The sequence below is a fragment of the Hyalella azteca genome, unplaced genomic scaffold, assembly GCF_000764305.2.
Source record: "Hyalella azteca isolate HAZT.00-mixed unplaced genomic scaffold, Hazt_2.0.2 contig11354, whole genome shotgun sequence".
NCBI classification, from domain to species: domain Eukaryota; kingdom Metazoa; phylum Arthropoda; class Malacostraca; order Amphipoda; family Hyalellidae; genus Hyalella; species Hyalella azteca.
In genome coordinates this window covers 14,329-35,604 of record NW_025941355.1, presented here as the reverse complement: position 1 = coordinate 35,604, position 21,276 = coordinate 14,329, and the positions used below count along the sequence as shown (strand labels likewise).

Sequence of the window (21,276 nt, the reverse complement as noted above, 5' to 3'; positions counted from 1 at the left end):
GGCGTTTGCCCCCTAGAATTCAAGTACATGAACATAATTTTTTCTGCCATGTAGCGCATCGAAATGTTTTTTTAACGAGATGATTAGAAAACAGGAAATAATTGAGTTCATACAGTCGAAATATGTCTGAAAAGTTGAGTGTTTGTCAATGACTTAATCAATATTGTTATCAATTAAATTACGATGAAATCAGTTTGTAATTCTTGCGTATATGTGAGGAATATCTACGAGCCAAGACCTGTACACAAAATTTCGGGTGTTAGATTTATTAACCATTATCATTATCGAGTCAACGGCTGTCGAGTCAGCTTGTTGATTGCTTGAACCTTGATGCTCAAAAATTGGCAAGGATCGTAATTTTTTATTGCTTAACTAATCTGCATTAAGGCACATAACGCTTGCTGAAACGCGCTGGAATTGAGACCAATATTATACCTTCCTTTAAGAGTAACTGGACACTGAGGAGTTGCTACCGGAATTTGGTTGTCGAGTAAATCATCTTGCATAATCTTAACCAAATCCAGACTTGAAGTTCTTTGATGAATATGAGCTTCAGAACTAAAATTTTTACTGAAAATAAAAACACTTGTTGTCAACTGAACTAAACTATAATCATCTTCAAAATGTATTGCTCTAATACGAGTATTTAATGACGGACAGACGGACGGACGGACAGACAGACAGACAGATAGACGGACATGGCGAGCACAATAGTGCATTTTTTCCATAAATGAGAAAATGCGCTAAAAAAATAATTAAGCGTTGTGAGTACACCCTATCAAAATTTGGATGCCTGTCAGCCGCTGGCTCAGGATCGCCCCAAGTTCTTTTTGCGGTGTAAATTAGAAGCTGCAACTGTTCCTCGAAACTGGCGAAGTCATAGCAGGCCCGGCAGCCTTACTAGGCACATTTCATAGTGAATTTACCGCCAATTTTAGTCCCTCTAATGTGAGCCAAAAATAAACAACCATGACGATAAGCACTTTAATTTCGGTTGTGATGAGAAGGAAATTGATTAATTTATTCAGGGGTGGGCGGAAATAAGGAAACTGACACCCAAGTTTAAAATTTAAACGCTAATTTGTTGCTCCATAAGCCTCGTCTGCTCAGCACAGCTCCGGAATTATGTAAATTGCCGCGTCCGCCAAGTTATGAAAAATTATTTTCTCATTTTCATTCGTTTCGTTATTTCTTCCAAGTAAACTCGGGAGGAAAAATTGCAGCAAAAATTACTGGGAATGTAGCGCGGACATTTTTTTTAATTAAAAAAATTGAGTTATTAATGCTGGCAAAATCCTTCTTTAGAATAATGCTGAAAGAGAAGAAGGAGAAATTAATGCTGGCAAAATCCTTCTTTTGAATAAAATAAACAAAAATTGCCTAAACTCTTTTATACAAAATATTATTTTTTTAAATTTATTTAACTTTTTTTTAATTTGTACCTTATTAAACATAGAGCATTAGTTAATTTTTTTGATGAATTATACGCACAAAAATTTTGAAATAAATCAAAATTAGTGGCTGCATTCATTTATATGCACCAGAACCTAGCATTTTTTTTTAATCTGTGGCCAATTACAAGGTATAAGAAATTAATCGAGGAAGTGTGCATCCATTATTCCTGCTCTAGCTCTAACTTCATCTACAAAAAGCGAGGCGCAACACTCGGTGACACAAGTTCAATAGCGTGAGCCTTTCCATCGGCAACATTTGAATTCTGATGGCAATATTCAACGGCGTGGCCTCAATCAGAGGCCCCAGCCGACAATATTGGCCTCTTGACTGGCGATAGGCCGTCGTATCGGCATATTTGATGGCATCGAAGGCTAGCAAGTAAAGGTACCGTAGCATGACCTGCGGCCACGGTTTCCAGAGTCCCACTTATCTGATTTCATACATGCGTTGACCAGGGCAATGTGAGTTAATTTTTTTAACTCGAATTATCTAACAAAAACTTTTACTGATTTAAATTTTGTCGAAATTTCATAAGATTGTGAGAGATTAGTGAAAACAAATCGAATTATTGTTAAATTAAATGGAAAAAATCGTATCTTTGAAATGGAAATTGAACACGTTATTTTTCGGCTGCTCCTACATGTAAATTACAGCGTGTGACGATACTGAGATACTGAAAAATAACCGTGGACGAGACGCAATACGACGCGGCAAACACAACATGTGGAGCACAAAATGTGTAGCCCAGTTAATATTTCAAGGCAGGCGTGAAATTGAAGCTTGGCTACGGAATTGTTCGCAATCAGCGACACGCAAGCTAAAGTGCATTCAAGTGCCGGCGATGAAGAGAGCTCCGATACGCAACAGTAAATGAATAAAGTAATTAAAAAAATAATTAAATAGAATATATACCCACTAACAGATTTTGGCCACAAAAAAACTGCTATTTATAAATTATTTTATAACCACGTGAGCCATATCAATAGCAGCGGGTTTACTTCTCAGGAATAGTTTATTGTAGTGAAATTGCATTATATATAGATGGTCTCTTTACGAATTAGTTTTTCCCATTTTGATGATCAACACAAGTCTGTGCCAAAGCGATGTTTAAATTTTACAAGAATTTATATAGTTCAACGAGCAGTCTAATAAAAGTTGTTATATGATGCCGCATTGTTGATGTTACATGATGCCGCTTCATAAAACCTAGAGCAAATCCCATTGGTGTAGATCAATATTATAATTCATGCTTAGAAATTCTTTTGCAGTTAGTACATGGATTTTTTTTTGTGGAAGGTATATACTTTTATTCGCAATAAGTAAACAGCGCCCATTCTTCTGTGAGTAAACTTTTGTGGTATCTGGAAAATGGTACTTTTTTCAGATATGACAGCAAATTACCAAGCAAAATTATACTAATTATACTCTTATTTGACTGGTGCAATGAAGCCAAATTAACGGCTCTTCTATTTGGATCTTACATTTTTATGTCTTCAGTCGATGTTTCACAAATCAAAGCCTAATTATATAAATACAATATAATAATAATAACAATAAACAGGAATAATAAAAACGACTGCGTTAAATATTAATCATGTAAGAAACTATCACAACTTTGTGGAGTCTCTTGATGTTTATTCATTTCATAAATTAAAGTAATTTCCATTATCAACAAATGATTTCTTCTTTTCTCATTAACAATGGTTCAAGTTTGGCAAATTATGCACGCGTATAGTTACGTGGAAGTTATATTTTACTTTAAAAAGTCGTGATGCATTTGTTTAAAAGTTAAATTAATCAGCCTGGATCAGCTGTGAAAGTATTGAATGAAAAAATTCTCCCGCATATTTTCATGTAAATTCATTCTTAATATTTTAGCATTATTGCGTAAAAATCCTTATAATTGATCCTCGTTTATTCAGCTAATGATGAGTTAATCCCTAATCATTATTCAAGTAATGAGAGCTAATGAGATCAGCTAATCAGCTAATTTGAGTCCCTAATCATTATTCAAGTATGCAAGATATGATTAAGGCTGAATAGCCGCACTGATTTGTTATTTTTGCAGCAAACACAACTGGGATAATAATTTTATGTAGGTATATGTAACGTTAGTGTCATGGCACTCAACTAAAGGTTCATATCAACGCACTACGACCAGCTTATGCATAATCCAAACACGTGTCATCAACCGCAAGTCAAATGCGACGCTTGAAAACGTTTGATATCCAAGTCATCACGCGATGTTGTCATCATGAACAGGCATTCGTCTTTTGACATTCGCTCATTACACGTCATTAATTCAGAAGCGTGCTATAATTTCAAACGAACTGCATTCGTAATGCTTGACTAACATTCAGAAGGCTATTGCTTACAATGCAAGTGTTCGAAAAATAGGACATGAAGAAATAATTTTTTTCTCTTCAATAGTTGTTAAAAAGAGCAAGATATAATGAAGAAATCGCTGATAATTAGGTAGTGTAAAAGCTTCCGAATATTTTATCAAAACTCTGTATTTCTGGCCATACAGAATATGCCAGAATATTCTGGAAAATTTTCTCAAAACTCTGTATTTCATGTAGTGCATACAAACTTAATGGATGTTCCCAACTAACCAGCGTACATTGGAAACGGGACGCTTGGGTTGTGCTTGGATGCTCATTATAAAACTAGTAACTTATTATGCAGTCACGATGAACCGAATTTAGATGCATTAACATAAAAGTTAACACATTAACATTAACATAAAAATAACATTACTTCAACATGGGTTCATGGTCATTAAAAATTCGCCATATTAAAGCGCTAAAACCACAGTTTTAGTTACGTTCCTCTCCCTCATCCGAAGTCTTCTAGTTTTACGTCAAGTCCTTTCGTCACTATTCATTCTTGATTTCATTTCAATTTAGAAATTAGAAGAGAATAAATTTGAATTAAATGTTATTAGCTTTAATTGAGCTAAGGTGATCTGGAACGAGTTGTTAACAGTCAATATAACCAACATTACTCTTGGTCCTAGGATGAGCCATAATCTCATTCTGCAATTCCGTTTGTTGCTAGAATCTGCATTATATTCATTGAAAATTGACTGAAATTGTTTGTCGGTAGTTAGCAGCCAAGGCCGGCCATGAGCTTCTAAGGTAAGCGACTTAGCGTCGTACTTGCTAGCTTACACTGAGCTTACTCAGCTACTCGCTTGGAAAGGCTCAAGCTCGTCGTTGAGTGCGTAGTTCATATTGATTTTGAAAGTAATATTTACTGACGCATGAAGTAAAGTATTAGATTGAGGTATAAAATTGCCTATAACTGCTAAATGCATGTCAGTTTAGAGAAAATAAGCTGTCGTGTTTGATTTATACGAAATCTCGATCTCGCATTGTGTGTTCTGTAACAGCAAACGGCTATACTAAGGTAAAAATGCTTGGTTCGCGGTATTGAAGCACAGTAAGTTTTAATTTTTCAAAGTGGTCAAGTGTCTCAGATGCAAAGCTCAGACGAGAATTTGTTTACACGCTGTTCAGAAATTTCGTTCAAGCATCCCATACTAAGCAACGATATTTTGATTTTTCTTCAAGAATGAAAACAAAGAGAAATTCCTACAAACAGAAATTTCTTTTCCCGCATCAGTCCCCGTCTGACTTGGATGCACGATGCGTCAACGCTAAATAGCATTCGATTTCCGCTGCGGTGTGCGCCTCAATTTTAAAACTGGAGTCTTGTATAAGAAAAGAAATATTTAGCTTTCGAACTTTCATAACAAATAAAACATGGTTACTGTAGGGATCTTAGCTGAATATTCAGGTGTACTTTGGGAAACGGAGAGAGAATAAGAACAAAAGTAACTAATGTGTGGGACGTAGAATAAGTTAAGGTGTTGATGATCCCGTAGCAGTGTAAGAATTCAGAGCTGACTTGTTGTGGGACCAAAGCAAGGACTAGTTTGTGAATTCAGACAACTGCAGAGGTATGTGTAACTGTCGATATTTATCAATATTGTATTTATTTGGTGTGTTGCTACTATGTGAGATATCTAGTAGGGAATAACCCGACTAATTGTAAATTTGATTTTGTTCATGTAGGGAGAAGTTAACCCGGATAGAAGATCACAAGAGGCTATCAAGAAGATTCAGTGTTATGTTTATATAATTTGTTGCTGTGTTGTGAGGAACATCTACAGTGCTGTGCCCTAGCATATGAAAGAAGAGTTCTGTACCCTATAACGATGCCCATATGTTCACGTTAACTTGTTCGATGTTCTTAATTTGGGTGTTCACTTTTCATTAATATTAAATTAGTTGTGTTAACTCGAGATCATTATTTAACCTCGGCACGAAAGATCATTACAGTTACATTCCATGATAGAAATACTTCAAAAAATATTGTTAAATTAGTTCTCATTTACTAAATTCTAACATCAGTGTCACATGTTTTTACAACGACAATAATAATATACAGCAACAAAAATTGTTACTCTAAATTTCAACATAGTTTTTCTGTTTTCGCAGAAAAATTATTGTTTGCAAGTAACTTCTCTGAATTTGTTCAGGTAGTAGAATGTATTTAATATTCATGTTACAGCTGCATCGTGTTACCGAATTGTGCAAAATTTTTATGTCATATTTTTCAGCTGGCCAACAGTTTTCCTTCAGTTGCTCAAATGCGTTAGTAATTATATTTTTTGGGTGAATGTTTGCTAATTGTTTGATGAAAACTGTCTTAAAAATTCACTAAAAATTTATGTAGAAAAGAAGGGAAAGTAACAGAGACGTACTACTTTAAAGTCTCTTAACTGGCGATGTTATTACACTTGTTTATCATACAATACGCAAGATAATCGTACTTCAATTCTGCATTAAGACTGACTATATGCATAGGTTAATCTATTAACTTTCTGCAAAAGTATTTTAACTTCCAATTTAAAGTTGTCAATAATATTTCATGTTGACTGATGTTTACAAATGCATCTTTTCTATTCAGTACTGAGAGCGTTTCGATGGCTGCCACTACAGATAGCTTAAGCCCTATAACGCTTGTGCCTTCGAAATGGCTATTCGCGCACTGACTGAAAACTGCGGCATCAACTAATTTCAGCAAAAGCATGAACAGAATTCTGAAACATGTACTTGCAAAAATCGTGGAGCTCACATACGCTGCGAGGACTTTCTTAGCTTTCAAAATGTGGAAAATGGAACGTCGATTTGTGATACGGTCGATTTGTGATACGGAATTTATTTTAGTTCATTTGCTGAAAATATCAATGATGTTTTCTATAATATAATTAAACAATTATTATGTACCAATTTGCTGTTATTATTTCCAATGTTATTTTTGTAATTGTACCTGGTCCTTGGACCTAAAGTGGCTTACGATCCTAACTAGAATTGGGGCTGTGGACCAAACGTCAACAGCAAATAGACAATCTCCTTTCTCCTCCGACAAAGAAAACTCGGCACGCGACGAAAGTAGTTCTTAATATTTTAAAAATGTCAGCGGTAAGGATCGGGGAAACACAAATCAATGAAGAGAATTGAATTTTACTTCTCTTGGCGTCTCTTTTTTCTTATCACAACAACAATCTCTAAAATTATTCTGGCAATATAATATAAATAACATAATTGAATATGACATAACATGTACTTGCAAAAATCGTGGAGCTCACATACGCTGCGAGGACTTTCTTAGCTTTCAAAATGTGGAAAATGGAACGTCGATTTGTGATACGGACGCGATCGACATCGACGTGAAGGAGATACTTTATTTATCCATCAATTACTGGATAAGGTTTTAATATTTTTCTAATAAGATTACTCGAGGAAATTGGAATAGTCAAAAGAGTTAACGGATTTACTAGTCAATGCCGATACTTTTTCATAGAAAATGACACTGTTGTGCTGTATTTGGCTGATCAATCCTCGCTTTTATTCAGAACTTTAACATAACATTAGCACTTTTTGAACTAAATTATTACTTTGTTTGAGGTTGGGCTTTTATTTCGACATTGGACATTAAAAATTTAATATTTGTAGAATAACTCATGCTTTCAAAATACTTAACAATCATCAGGGTTGCTGGTAGCGGCAACGTGGGCAACGTCATCGAATAAAAGAGTTCAATTACTTCTTTTCGCTGATTTTTCAAAAAAGTTCTTCAAATCTTAAGGCTTAAAACAGGAAATGGAACATTGGGAATTTGTAATATCATTTCATCTGCTGACATTTGGAGGCAGAGGAAAATCAGATCAACATTTCGAAAAGAACTTCTTTCTGAATATTGCTTGGCTTGGTGGTAATGATAAGATCTTACATGTAGATTTAAAATCATCTTTAGCGGGTCAAAGCGAATAATTTATTTTAGATCATTTGCTGAAAATGTCAATGATATTTTCTATAATATAATTAAACGATTATTATATATAAATTTGCTGTTATTATTTTCAATGTTATTTTTGTAATCGTACGTGGTCCTTGGACTAAAGTGGCTTACGGCCCTAACTAAAATTGTGGCTGTGGACCGAACGTCAACAGCAAATAGACAATCTCCTTTCTCCTCCGACAAAGAAAACTCAGCACGCGACGAAAGTAGTTCTTAAATTATTTTAAAATGTCAGCGGTAAGGATCAGGGAAACATAATCAATGAAGAGAATTAAATTTTACTTCTCTTGCCATCTCTTTTTTCTTATCGACAACAACAACAACAATATCTAAAATTATTCTGGCAATATAATATAAATAACATAATTGAATATGACATAACTGTGAGTTATAAATATACATTAGTGAGTATTTCATCAACGGACAGTCAAAATAACTTAAAAACCAAATTTTCTGGTCTAACAAGGGCCCTTCCGGCAAACGTCCGGCTTGTATTCTCAATCCGGTATAGAGATTCCGGCAAACGTGTTTTTTTTAACAGGCAAATTTATATAAACTGTTCGTCAGAAAATTCTGGACATATATTTTCAAGAAAATGAACGCCTTTTAGTGAATTAAAGCCATTCTTCTCGAACGAATAAATAGGTATGCATAAGCGTTTACTTTTTCAATACTTAAGCGAACATAGAACGAATGGAATTGAAAATTAACAACTCTTGGCTGGCTATAATAATTATTTCCATTCATTTCTAGCTGAAAAAATTCGGTCCTGCAAAATTCAGCACGAAAAAAGCTTGTCTTTTACTGTGATCATTAAACTGTTAAACTTTCGCAAACAGTTGGATCCGAATGGACGTTTGACTTGAACATTTTTGAAGCAATAATCTAGGAGCACCGAAGTGACACTGGTCGATGTTGCCTTCTCTTGCCCAGCATAGTTCTATGGCCATGAAATACTTCAACGTAAGTAGAGCCTTTCACTTTGAACACCAAATGCAGTTAGCCTTCAGGTGCCATAATTCGTGGCTGGAATAAAAAAGTTATATAGTATCTCTCGGGAACGGTACATATATCTTAAAATAGTGACTTAAAAGCATGTGCTGGAGCTCGACGCAAAATTATCGTGTTAGCTTTCTAACGATTATTATTATAGCTGAACAATTAAAGGTCTGTACCCGTAATTCATTTCAGGGAGGAACATTTAACAAAAGCTTGTGTACGCAGCTGGCTTTATATAGTGATCATCATAACGAAGTATCCCGTAGTAACTATCAAAATACCATATAATAAAGGAGATGTAATTTTCCCTTTTCTTTTATTGTAGTTATTTACACTCCTCTTCTCCGTTGACATGAGCTATGCCTTATTGGTTTATCATTTATTGCAGAATGAACTAGAGTTGTCCTACACGAAATAGGCATAACCCTAATGTATGCATACCAGCATCTTTATGGTTTTTAATCTGCTCGTCGCTGGCATTTCGAGTTCGTATGATTTCTTGTTGATATTTGCCGCCGGAGGAACAAGACGGCTCATTAGTGATTTAGTTACGAGTACCTCATATTTTATTTTCCTTTAGAAATCATCCAAACCGATTATTAAAGCACGTTTCGTTCCTAGGATCTGCAAGAACATTCCTCCATACATTTATTTGTTCTCTGTCACTGCATCTGCAGCGATATTTCCATAACCGGTGGAAGCGTTTCCTGGTACGTCCAGCGAGACATAGCACGCCAGCCATGTATGCAGAATGTGATGGCACTCCACTGCGCAAATACGAGCTTTCTTTGATATGCGAGTTTATGCCTTAGGTATACATAATTATGAGATTTTATATCAGGTTGTTCCGTCAATATGTTATACAATTTGGAGAGCAAGGTTTTTTTATAACATTGGACACGCGGTATAACATTCACATTGAAATCTCATAGATATTGTAGTGAAAATGCTATCATGATTGCAGCCTGTGTATACAAAAAATGTGTTCAAAATTAAAAAATTTTAATTTGAATTTATACAATGCATAAAAAATAAAGTAGCAAACGATGAAGAGAACTTTCAGAAATTTTAGCCAAATTCTGACTAATAAATGTAAACTTAATTTGGCTTTGATTTCATTCAAGAGTAAGCAGACTTCCAAAGTTCCGTTGCCTTATCTAAACTCACAGGTTAATCGGAGCTCGTAGTTTTATCGGGACTCATAGCAGGAAGTTCTTTTCTTTGTAGGGTCAGCGCCAGTTTTATTTCATGAAAGCTCAAACCCTTAAATTCTTCTAAAAAAACACAGAGCAGATAACACGAAAAATCGCTGATAAGTTCAACCGCGGTAAAAGGAAAAATTTGTGAGGAAATTTATCGACAAGAAAAATACTAATCGTATATACCGACCGGGATAAATTTTGACACATTAATGTATTAATTCTGATGGATTATTTCAAATAACATGGAGAAAGGTTTTTATCTTCAACAACTTAAATTTATCGACATGAAAAATACAAATCGTACAAACATACCGGGAGAAACTTCGACACATTAATGTATTAATTCTGATGGATTATTTCAAATAACATGGAGAAAGGTTTTTATCTTCAACAACTTGACGTTACAAGATTTATCGCTTATATGCTATTTGATGGCATATTACTTTCAGAATCAATATGAACTACGCACTCAACGACGAGCTTGAGCCTTAATATATAATTGAATTAATAATAATTGAACACTCAGACTAATAATAATATAACAAACTCAGACTAATAATTGAACTCTCAGACACGTCAGCGATGTTCTTTGCATTGTGCAGCGTTGGCATGCAGCGCTGCACGCTCCTCTTGCATAGAATTGAACTGGAATTGTACGTCAACAATTAGGCATTTTATCTGGCTTAAACCCCAGTTCGTGTTGTTGCAGTGCATGTAAAATGCATGTATTAGATAACAAAGATGTATAAACACAGCACTATTCCACATCCTTGAAAAATTACACGGGCGTAAATATGTACGAGGATTTATTATCGCCCAGTTGAATGTGCTTATTGGGGTTGCCTTTGAGCAAGATAGCTTATCGATTATTATTTATTGATTATCGGTGATAATTTACATTTGAGAGTAGTGAGGAAATATCTCAAATGTGAATTAAAACCGATTAACCAGCTCTTTGTATATCAAGAAAATATATTATACGCACTTTCAGCTGAATGTTTTCTGCGAATGTAGAGAAATTTTTCATAAACGCGCAGTTTAGAATTTAGGGCATGGTTATATTATACGTTTTTATTATATATTATTTGAAACATCTGTATTCTCCAGCTTACTGGAAGCAAATTAAATTCTCCCTGTAAGGTATGTGCCCGTATCATTTCTCGAACAATCAAACAAAACACCAAAAAGCTACACCAACGTTTAGCGAAGCCAACATCCATGAATATAACTTTATTATTTATTTTCATCGCCCTCGAAAAAACATTTCTTCCTCACCATGAATAAATTCCGGTAATCTAAATTTAATTCACGCACTGCAATTCAAATGAAACTGCGATAAAATATTTATCGCTACGCACACGCTAATTAGTCATTAATTCAAAAGTCTGTCGCTGACTAAAGCCGAACTTCATCTCTGATGTCTAATGTCATTGTCACTTTAAGGTCCAAGCCTGCACAACTTAATTATGTATCCAAACTACATCATTTCTTCCAGAACAAATATTTTTCTTCTTGCACTAGAAAAGTTGTAATTTTTTTTCATCGCTGTTAATTTACGCCTTGCATAGCCAATTAGTAATTATTTCTAAGAAAAAATATTTTACCTCCTGCTGGGAATATTTTTCTTATCAGGCACAGCAATTATTTCGTTCATATTTTGATGAGACTTGATGCTTCTATTTACACCGTCTTTAAGAGGTAGTATATTGTATGATGCTATCCAATAAATAGGAAAATGTAAAGGTCGATTTATATATAAAAAATATTTGGTTCATTACATCTCTACTGTTATGTAGGTAAATTTCTCTCCTGGTATAAAACAAGACGATTTTTGGTTTTGTTTAAAAATTTATATGATGTAATTAAAATATCGTAATATGCAACATGTCTGTGACAAACTAGCCTCAGGTGTTCGGAATGACTAGTCGCGTCACCTCAAAAGTTTGGACGGTTTTCTTAACGCGCCTGCCAATGACCGGAAACTATATGCCGCTTCTTTATTGGCTTAATTAGCAAGGCTTCGGCTGCACGGGATCCGAAACGCCATTGGCATGTCATAACAGATAATTTTACTATATTTCAATAAAAGGCAAACAATGAAAGAAACAAATCGGAAATAGAGAACTAATAATTTACAAATCAAATGCCGAAGGAAAAGGCCCGAATTAAGTACTGGGATGCGTGGAGAAGGCTTGAGCTGGAACTTGCGAGATAAGCGCATGGTCCTAAAAATAATAAAAAAAAAAGAATAAATCGAAGTCAGCGTGGTGACCTAATTGGAGTATAGAAGTATACCCACGGTTTATACAAGGTCCCGGAAGTATTACTGGAATTTTAAACAAGAACCAACACAGGGGGCGCGGCCATAAACTAAAAAAACTGCGTTGTAACACATCCATGCGACAGCATTTCTTCTCGCTTCGAGTCACCGACATGTGGAACAGCCTCCCTGATGACATCGTTGACGCTCCGAATATGAACGCGTTCAAGAACAGACAAGACGAAGCTATGCAGAACATATGTTCAGTCGTAAAATGCCTAGCAAATTACGGACCAGGCAAAAAGTCCAGCCGCTATCTCAATCAATCGTCAGTTATGGAAAGATCGGGTTCCAAAGGCATGATCCCTTGTGGAATCAAGTCACGAAAAGTACAAGAATCGGCAGCAGTCCATGGGGCTATTTCTTCAGTACCGACATTTCTATTCTATTCATTCTAAATACCTAATCACGACAACCCAATTATATGCTCACAAATTCCACTGTATTTCACAATACCTTTAAATTCCAAAATTATCACAAGCAATGACTTACCCTGACATTGGAGTTAAAATCTTACAAAACGCTGGTCGGGATCTAGCAGCTGCACTGAAGGCTACAAAAAATTTAACGCCCCTGTGAGAGCTGGTCGCGCTTGATCTTCGAGGTCTAAATGCCAGTAGTATGAAGTTTTCGATCTACTTTATTACAATGTCAGCCGATAGGGCTCTGCTGAAGAGATGTTCGTTCTGTGCTCATGCATGTCGTCGAAACGTCTTTCTCAATGATATTTTAGATAACATGCTCGCTAGGTTAAAGTAATTTGTATCATAATCATCGTCTAACCTTTTATAATGATCTGAATGTTTGTCTGATAATGTCAAAGATGCATTGCCGGTAAGTTATTCTTTAAGGAAAATTAAATTCGAATTCAAACGTGGTGCAATAGGGATTATTAAATTTTGCCTGTCAAACTAAATTGTAAACTCGTCAAGAAGGTCAAAATTCGAGTGATAAACGATAAAAAGAGAGGGGCTGTGGGTATTAAATTTGTTTACAAGTTGCGACACTGCAATAATTTTTTTTCGTTCAGGCTGAGGAAACTTTCAATGACATAGCGTAACGCTAACACATGCATGTTTGAGAAAAATTTCTTCCGAACATTTTTAACTCAATATCTACAAAATGCTCAATTAAGGCTTTATTGATGGAAATTGCTGGGAACACGGTGCAGAGGCGTTTTTGCATTACTACAAAAAACAGCGATTTCTACTCAAATTTTATTTAACTTGTGGAATAACCTTGCTTTTACTGCGTTAAAAGCAAGAGCGTGGTTTTATCCAAATGTATAGATGCAGTACATTTCACCACGGGCGGTTGCCTACCGCTGTTTCTCAGATATGATTCATCTTGTTCAGAATGTATTTATTGGCTGGCTTGGCTCCCAAGAGCACTGATGGTGTTTTGTATTATGCATAACGCGACCCAGCAGCCGAGCGAGAAAAATATCCTGCTTCCGAGCGACTAAAAAATCTGTTACTGGTTCAGGTCCATTGAAGGTCTCGGGGAACCGGCGTGTGTGACTAACGTCAGTTCTTATGGCCGAGAGCTCTTTAGAACAGCGTGAAGCGAACGTCGTGCTTCTGCCTTAAGTGTTATAGCGCTTCAAAACGCGCGTCTAAGCCTTAACTTCCCTCCAGATTTACCAAAGATTTTTTAGTGGGCCTGGTCATGGGCCCACCCAGCGAAGTACATCGTTAATCCTTTGTCAAGTACTTTTTTGAAGCGATAAGAAATGAAACACTTCTAGATTTACGATATGAATTTTTAGTTCAATTTTAGATGCTTGCAGTCGCATATTTGGTACTATATATAAATAATTGAAATTTTAAAATTTGTAGGCAAGGTCTACTTAGATCAAAATTTGTGTCGCTATTCATGGCTTGCGACTGGTGAGAAAAGCACGGTGTCCACACTGTTTGGTAAGTGGCTATTTATTTATCTCGTATATTTTCTAATTATTCGTTGAATATTTCTATTGGAATACTGATGTGTTATACACGATTGCATCAATATAATATTTGTATGTGTAGTTTACGTTTGTTCATTTGTATGCTAATTTTTTTTGAGAAACCGTTTGCGGAATGTTGAATAAAAGAGTCAATCATTGAAGCCTTTGACATCATACTACGCGTTAATTCTACAGTGATGGAAACATAGAATACAAAAATCGGCATGTGAATTTATGCTAATGTAGAGGTCGTCTTTAATGCCTATTTAGTAGTCCATTTACCCTACTTCTCACAATCAAGTAGCACAAATATACATAAGCTTTGAAATCCACGCATGAGTTTTAAATCTATCTCCTTATTCAAGTTTAATTAGCCATTAGTAGTCATTTGATGCCCTAAAATGCGAAGTTTTAGAATCGTTATCAAGTTTGGTGTCAATATCAGAAGTTTGCAACATTTTTTATGGGCTTGATCGCAAATTGGCGCTGCTGCCATCACTGTCAACTATGAAGATTCGTCGACACGCAGTTTGTCGCAGTTTGATGAACTTGGATACGCAATTACTGCGCTAAATTGATTTCAAGCTCATCAGGAGCCTCACTCGACGCAAACCTTTGCGTGCATCAAAAACAAGTTTGAACTTAACGTTAGGCTAAGTCTATTTATGATGGATATACGACTTGGCGAGTCAAATTTATGTTAGACATACGGTTTGGTGAGTCAAAATAATTAAAAAAAATTCGTTCATGACACGTTCAACTCACAATTTCAGATAATGACAGTTTATCCCTGTCCAAAATTTGAAAAGATTATATTATTTATCCGCACATTAGCTCATTTTCTCCATTTCAACATACGCAAATTTTAATATCGAGAAACTGTGTAACAATGTAGAATGCTTCAAGTTGAGCTATCACAATTGCCAGTGGTTGGTTTTAGATTTTTTTTTCAAATTAAAATGAAACTTTTTGTAAAATTTTTAATTGGAAATTCTACAATTGATTTGTTTCGAAAACAACGAGGCAATTGAACCTGAGTCAACAAGCCAAAATTGTCTAAGAAAAAAAAACCTAGATTGAACTGCAAGTAACTCAATTATTCCAAATAATCAACGTGTTCGTGCAAATACCTCGACGTAGTGGTTTTTTCGTTACAGATACTGGAGATTTTGTCTTCAGTCCCCAACGATTTTTGCTAACGCAGTTGAGTTTTAAGAGTTTATTTACGGTGTCTTTGTTCTCGCAAGCCTTGATAAAAACACGCAACAGGATTAGCACAATGCAAGAATTTTTCTCTCTGAGTTGGAATTGAAAATTTCGAGAGAATTTCGCTGTGAACAATATTTTCCTAGTGATTCTGGTTCAGGAACAAAAATGAATTAAGATTAAAATTTATTAAGCAATAATCTTTGCCGGTGACGCATAAAATGTCGTTCATCATTTGGAAACGACTAAATAAATTAATTGTCCAGTGAATGTCTTTTTATATCTTTATTCAATAAGGAGACAATGAATGTCTCTTTGTTGTGAATGCTGTTAAAATAATCGGCCACGTTAATAAACGAAAAACATTTAAAACAAATTTTAATTGACACCTGTTCTATAAAAAATGTCGCTGCTTTTTTTACAAAACATTTTAAAACAAATTTTCATTGACGTTTGTTGTATCAGCTGAATTGTGCATGCACTTTCTACCATCACACTCACACGATTTTAGGAAAACATTTTACAAGTAAGACCATTTACCGAACAGATAAGACCATTTACCGAACAGATAAGACCATTTACCGATCAGATAATACCATTTACCGAACAGATAAGACCATTTACCGATTAGATATGACCATTTACCGAACAGGTAAGACCATTTACCGAGCAGATAAGACCATTTACCGAACAGATAAGGATAAGACCATTTACCGATCAGATAATACCATTTACCGAACAGATAAGACCATTTACCGATTAGACAAGACCATTTACCGAACAGATAAGACCATTTACCGAACAGATAAGACCATTTACCAATCAGATAAGACCATTTACCGAACAGATAAGACCATTTACCGATTAGATAAGACCATTTACCGAACAGATAAGACCATTTACCGAACAGATAATACCATTTACCGAACATATAATACCATTTACCGAACAGATAAGACCCTTTACCGAACAGATTAGACCATTTACCGAACAGATATAAGACCATTTACTGAACAGATAAGACCATAAGACCATTTACCGAACAGATAAGACCATTTACCGAACAGATAAGACCATTTACCGAACAGAAAAGACCATTTACCGAACAGAATATTAGGTGCAGATATCTTGCTCCCTGTGGAGCTTCAACACGTTGCATTTCAACGACCATAAGACGTTCAATCTTCCTCACTGATTTCAATTTCAAGCGCAAATGGGCAATCGCGCTCGGATATGCGGTAACCGACCGAAGAGAATTTCCGCCTTCACAGTTCAAAAGCATCATACGACCTCTCGTCAAGCCAAACACTAGAATGCCTTGAAAAAATACTAAAAAACCATTTGCTTCACAACGCTAGTCGGTTTTCACGAATAAATCGGAAACAATAAATGGTGCAAAAAGTTCGTATGGAGCTTTTCGCCCTGACTTTTCATGACCAATATTTCACTTCAGTTTTCGTTTTTACATTTTGGCGAGCATTCAATGAATAAATAAGCAAATCTTTCGGTTTTCATATATTAAACCAATGATGATAATTATAGGAGGAACAAAAATAATAAATAAAAAACAACAATAATAAATAAACAACAAATACAAATATATAGACCATGTGTTTTCTTTGATTTAGAACTAGAACGGTTGCGTTTTTTTTTTTTTTTGCTAAACCAACGAAAAATTTACCAACGAAAGCAGAATATTAAAGGGATTACTATATAAATGAGGAATATATAGAATAAAATTCATGACAACTATATGAACACGGTTGAAGTTACATGCTTAGGACTAACACATTATGCTAACAACTATTTATGACGCATTAACACATCCACAATTCTATAATGGAATCATGGGACACTATGATATCTAATAACCACACACAATGTCACATCTGAAGTGATTCAAAAGTAGAATAACAAATTTGAAGTCCTATCGCGATCCCTTACTACAAAGCGCGCAGGAACGCTTCGACTGATTAGTAAATATTTCAGAAATAAATTTCAGCAAAAGTACAGCCATTGAAATTTAATTACATTCATTCCTTGAATATCAGTTCATTCTTTGTCAGTGTACAATTACAAAACCTAATATCAAAGAATAGAGAAAATTTTGCGATAAACTCTCATAATAAATTGCAGCAAAGTATTTCTAAAATGCAGAAGTAATTGACCATTGGCAAAATCCATACGACATGCATTTCAACTACCGGCAGTCTGCCGACGCTAACACATGACTTCTTATTTTTTTCTCTGAAGCCTGAAATCAACCTGTCAATTAGTTATGAAATTGATTAGTTGATGTTGAAGTGAGAATTTATCGGGAAGCAAATTATTTATATACCCTCCATTTTGCAATGGAAGTTGACAGCGCAAGTTAATGATAAAAATCTGCAGATGCTTGCTGTTTATTCTGAATTAATTCTTTCAATATATTTTTTAATGACACCGGCATTGCAGGAAATCATCAGGAGTTTTTAATATTTGTAGTACGGTAATGTGTTTTGGATACACATTTCGCATTAATAAAATATTATTAATATCCATCATAATAATGATGGATTTTAATAATATTTTTAATGTTTGCATATACAGAATACAAAGCGAAAAAAGATTTTCAAATGAAGAATGGTATATTATAATCTTGGTGAGAACTGTACTTTGTCAAAATTGTTTTAAAATATTGTTTTATTTCATATTATTATGCTTTCAAATATGCTACAGGGTGAACTTCTTCATTTAATAAGAAATAATATTTTTTGGCATTTAGTTTTAAGCAACGTTAAGATATTTCTTCCTTAATGATGAGCAAATACAACATTTTTGTTGAAAAGTTAATGATATGCATGTTCAATTCTTACGGACTTACCTGTTGATTTCTGTCCGTTGACTTCCCGGGCACAGCTTGCTCCATTGTTGATAGCATTGCTGTTGACAACGCCGTTGTTCAAGCTACTGTTGGCACCGTTGATGTTGACACTACTACTACTGTTGCTATGGTTATTCATGTTGACACAGTTATCTATGTTATCACTTAAACTCCTATCGTCCTGCCCAAGTGCACTGATATCGACTAGAGTTTGATCGGCTACACAAGAAAATGCTGGGGTAATTTCACTCTCACTTTTGTCCACAAAATCTTCTTGTTTCCTGGCTTTGACTTTATGAACTGTAGAGTTCGCCACCAGGCCAGTCATTATCATCTGCCTTGAAGGGGACGGGTCAGAGGGAGCAAGGCTAGTGTAGGTCCAAAATTCATGGATACAAATTCATGTGTTCTTATAAGTATTCACAACATATCTGTTGGAACAAGAATTTTGAAAATGAAATAAAATTACGATAACAATACCCGACGGTTTTCTTGATTACGCAATGATTACTTTTCTGATAATTAACGATGAATTTAAATTCGGGTGACATTTTCTCAAAGTGTGCCAACATACGAAAAATGTGAATAAAAAACATGACACGAAATTAAAAAAAAATCACTCCAAGTCTCAGAAATTGGTACAAATCTCAAGTCATAACCAATTTAATATAATAATTTCAAGAATAATAAAAGTATATGCAATTGACTAATTAATGGACCCTACTCATGATCGATGGATCATGAGTCGGGTTCCAGAACCCTGATCTTGACTCGTCCAGGGTGGAATTAATGGCACCGCAGCCCTTGTATGCACAAGAACAACGCGATGCGCTTGAATAATGGCATGGCAAATGCGACGCTCGCAGATCTCTTGCAGAACAACGGGGAGAAGCCTTTTTTTATTATGTTACGATCCCTTAGGGGTTTTTGTGGTTATTGTCTATAATGCGAAGACTCGCACGAATAGACAGCCAAGTTTATTAGCTATTATTTTTATGATAACAATTGCAGCTAGTAAATATAAACGACTGTGTCATAAATTTGATGATATTAAATACTGAAAATAGTAAATGCGGCACAGACTACGCACGAGTGGGTCATTATTAAAAATAAGATCTTTCCTCATTTCAGATTCGAAAATAATAAAGCGAAAGAAAATACACCCATAAGATACATACCTTCGTTTCGCACGAATAGACAGCCAAGTTTATTAGCTATTATTTTTATGATAACAATTGCAGCTAGTAAATATAAACGACTGTGTCACAAATTTGATGAAATAATATACTGAAAACAGTAAATGCGGCACAGACTACGCATGAGTGTTGCATTATTAAAAAATAAGATCTTTCTTCATTTCAGCTTCGAAAATAATAAAGTGACTGAAAATACACCCATAGGATACTTGTAATGGATTGTACGTTTAATGTTTCATATGATATGAAACGAATGATTTTGATTTTTTCAGAGTTTTGGTATAAACAAATCGTATTATTGATATAAAGTCTAATTTTGCCCAAAAATTTGAGAACATCATTGGGAAAGGGAAAAGTAAAGTATGCAAAATAGAACGAATAAAGTATATAAATTCTAACAGAAATAAGTTTGAATAAATCACAGTTTTTATTTTATATATAACTTCATTCCAACGCTTGCAGAAGTGTAATATTTTAACAAAAAGCACAAGAAGGAAATAATAAGAATAATTATGCGGCTTATTCCCTTCAATGAAATATGAAACAATATTTTGGTGCTGTACAAAAATCCTTTGAAGTTGACGTATTTTTGTATTTGTTCAAAAACATTGAACTTTATATTTTGTTCATTTAATCGCTTGGTATTTGCTAAAAAGAAAAGATACATGGTTCCAAGTTACAAAAGAAATGAAAACTATGTTAAATCTCCGATTCAAATTTCCTGCAATGCATTTACAAGTCTTGGAATTTTAGTTTCGGCCTTGGTGAGTCTCATTGAAATTCGTAGCTCTTGCGGGATATCTGAAAGAAAAGCGAGCGAAATTCAGCAGCCTTGCGCAGCATTTAAGACGAGCATTTTTTCATGTCAGTCTGATAGGTAAAAATTTAATATTTCAGTAATAAAAAAGATCGTAATATGTAACACGTAAATACATCGTGATTTTAACAGCAAATAAAATAACACTGAGACTCACAATATTCGAAAAGAAATCTTTTTGCTGACCTTCTACATAATCTTTCAGAAAATTCTAATAATAGAACCTAATTGGCGTTGAAAACGAATGATACTAAGGAGAAGGAGATATCTAACCATTAATTATATTGAGCGAATAATAAATAAAGAGTTGCATTTACGAACGAAAGTAGCAAAGCTGTAGCTCAAAGTTAAAGAATTAAGAAAGAAAATATTGACAACATTTTTGAGTTCACCTCTTTCAGATCATTAAGTTCAGTTGACCACGAATCTAATATGGCCTTAAATTATGGTGATTCGTGAAACTTTTAAAATATAGTTAAAATTTGTTTAACCAACTGTTAATTTAAGAAATGCATGGTAATTTCCATGTACTTCTATATATGCTTTAGTTAATAAATATTAAAGTAGTAGACTCCACAAAAAATAATTCATATAAATCCATCATGTAAAAGAGTCTGATAACAAATGCAACACACGAGTATTGCGGCAGCGGGAACAATATTAGGCAGCGAGCACAGGTCGCGTGATTAAATCATCACTAACAAAAAGGTCTTAGATTTTTGTTTTACATATGTGTACCAAGTTTCAAAACGATCCGTCTGTAAACAAAAAAAAGTTATGTTGGAGGGTAGCCGGTCCCCTTAAGTAAAATCTAAAGGCTTTATCTATAAATGTAGCGGTAGCGCTGTAGCGGCAAAACCTCGTGTCGCTACTTAAATATGTAGCGGGCGCTACCGCT

At 34.8% G+C, this 21,276-nt stretch overlaps 1 protein-coding gene across 1 annotated transcript in view; it reads right to left on the bottom strand.

The window, feature by feature from the left end:
* LOC108682425 (KH domain-containing, RNA-binding, signal transduction-associated protein 3) overlaps nt 1-18,784 on the bottom strand; it is a 58,058-nt gene extending 39,274 nt beyond the window's left edge. Inside the window, exon 1 of the mRNA XM_018171585.2 lies at nt 18,366-18,784. Within this exon, the coding sequence (XP_018027074.1) occupies nt 18,366-18,699 (334 nt within the window). The 5' untranslated portion in view covers nt 18,700-18,784. The remainder of the gene's footprint in view (nt 1-18,365) is intronic.
* Nucleotides 18,785-21,276: the final 2,492 nt, after the last annotated feature.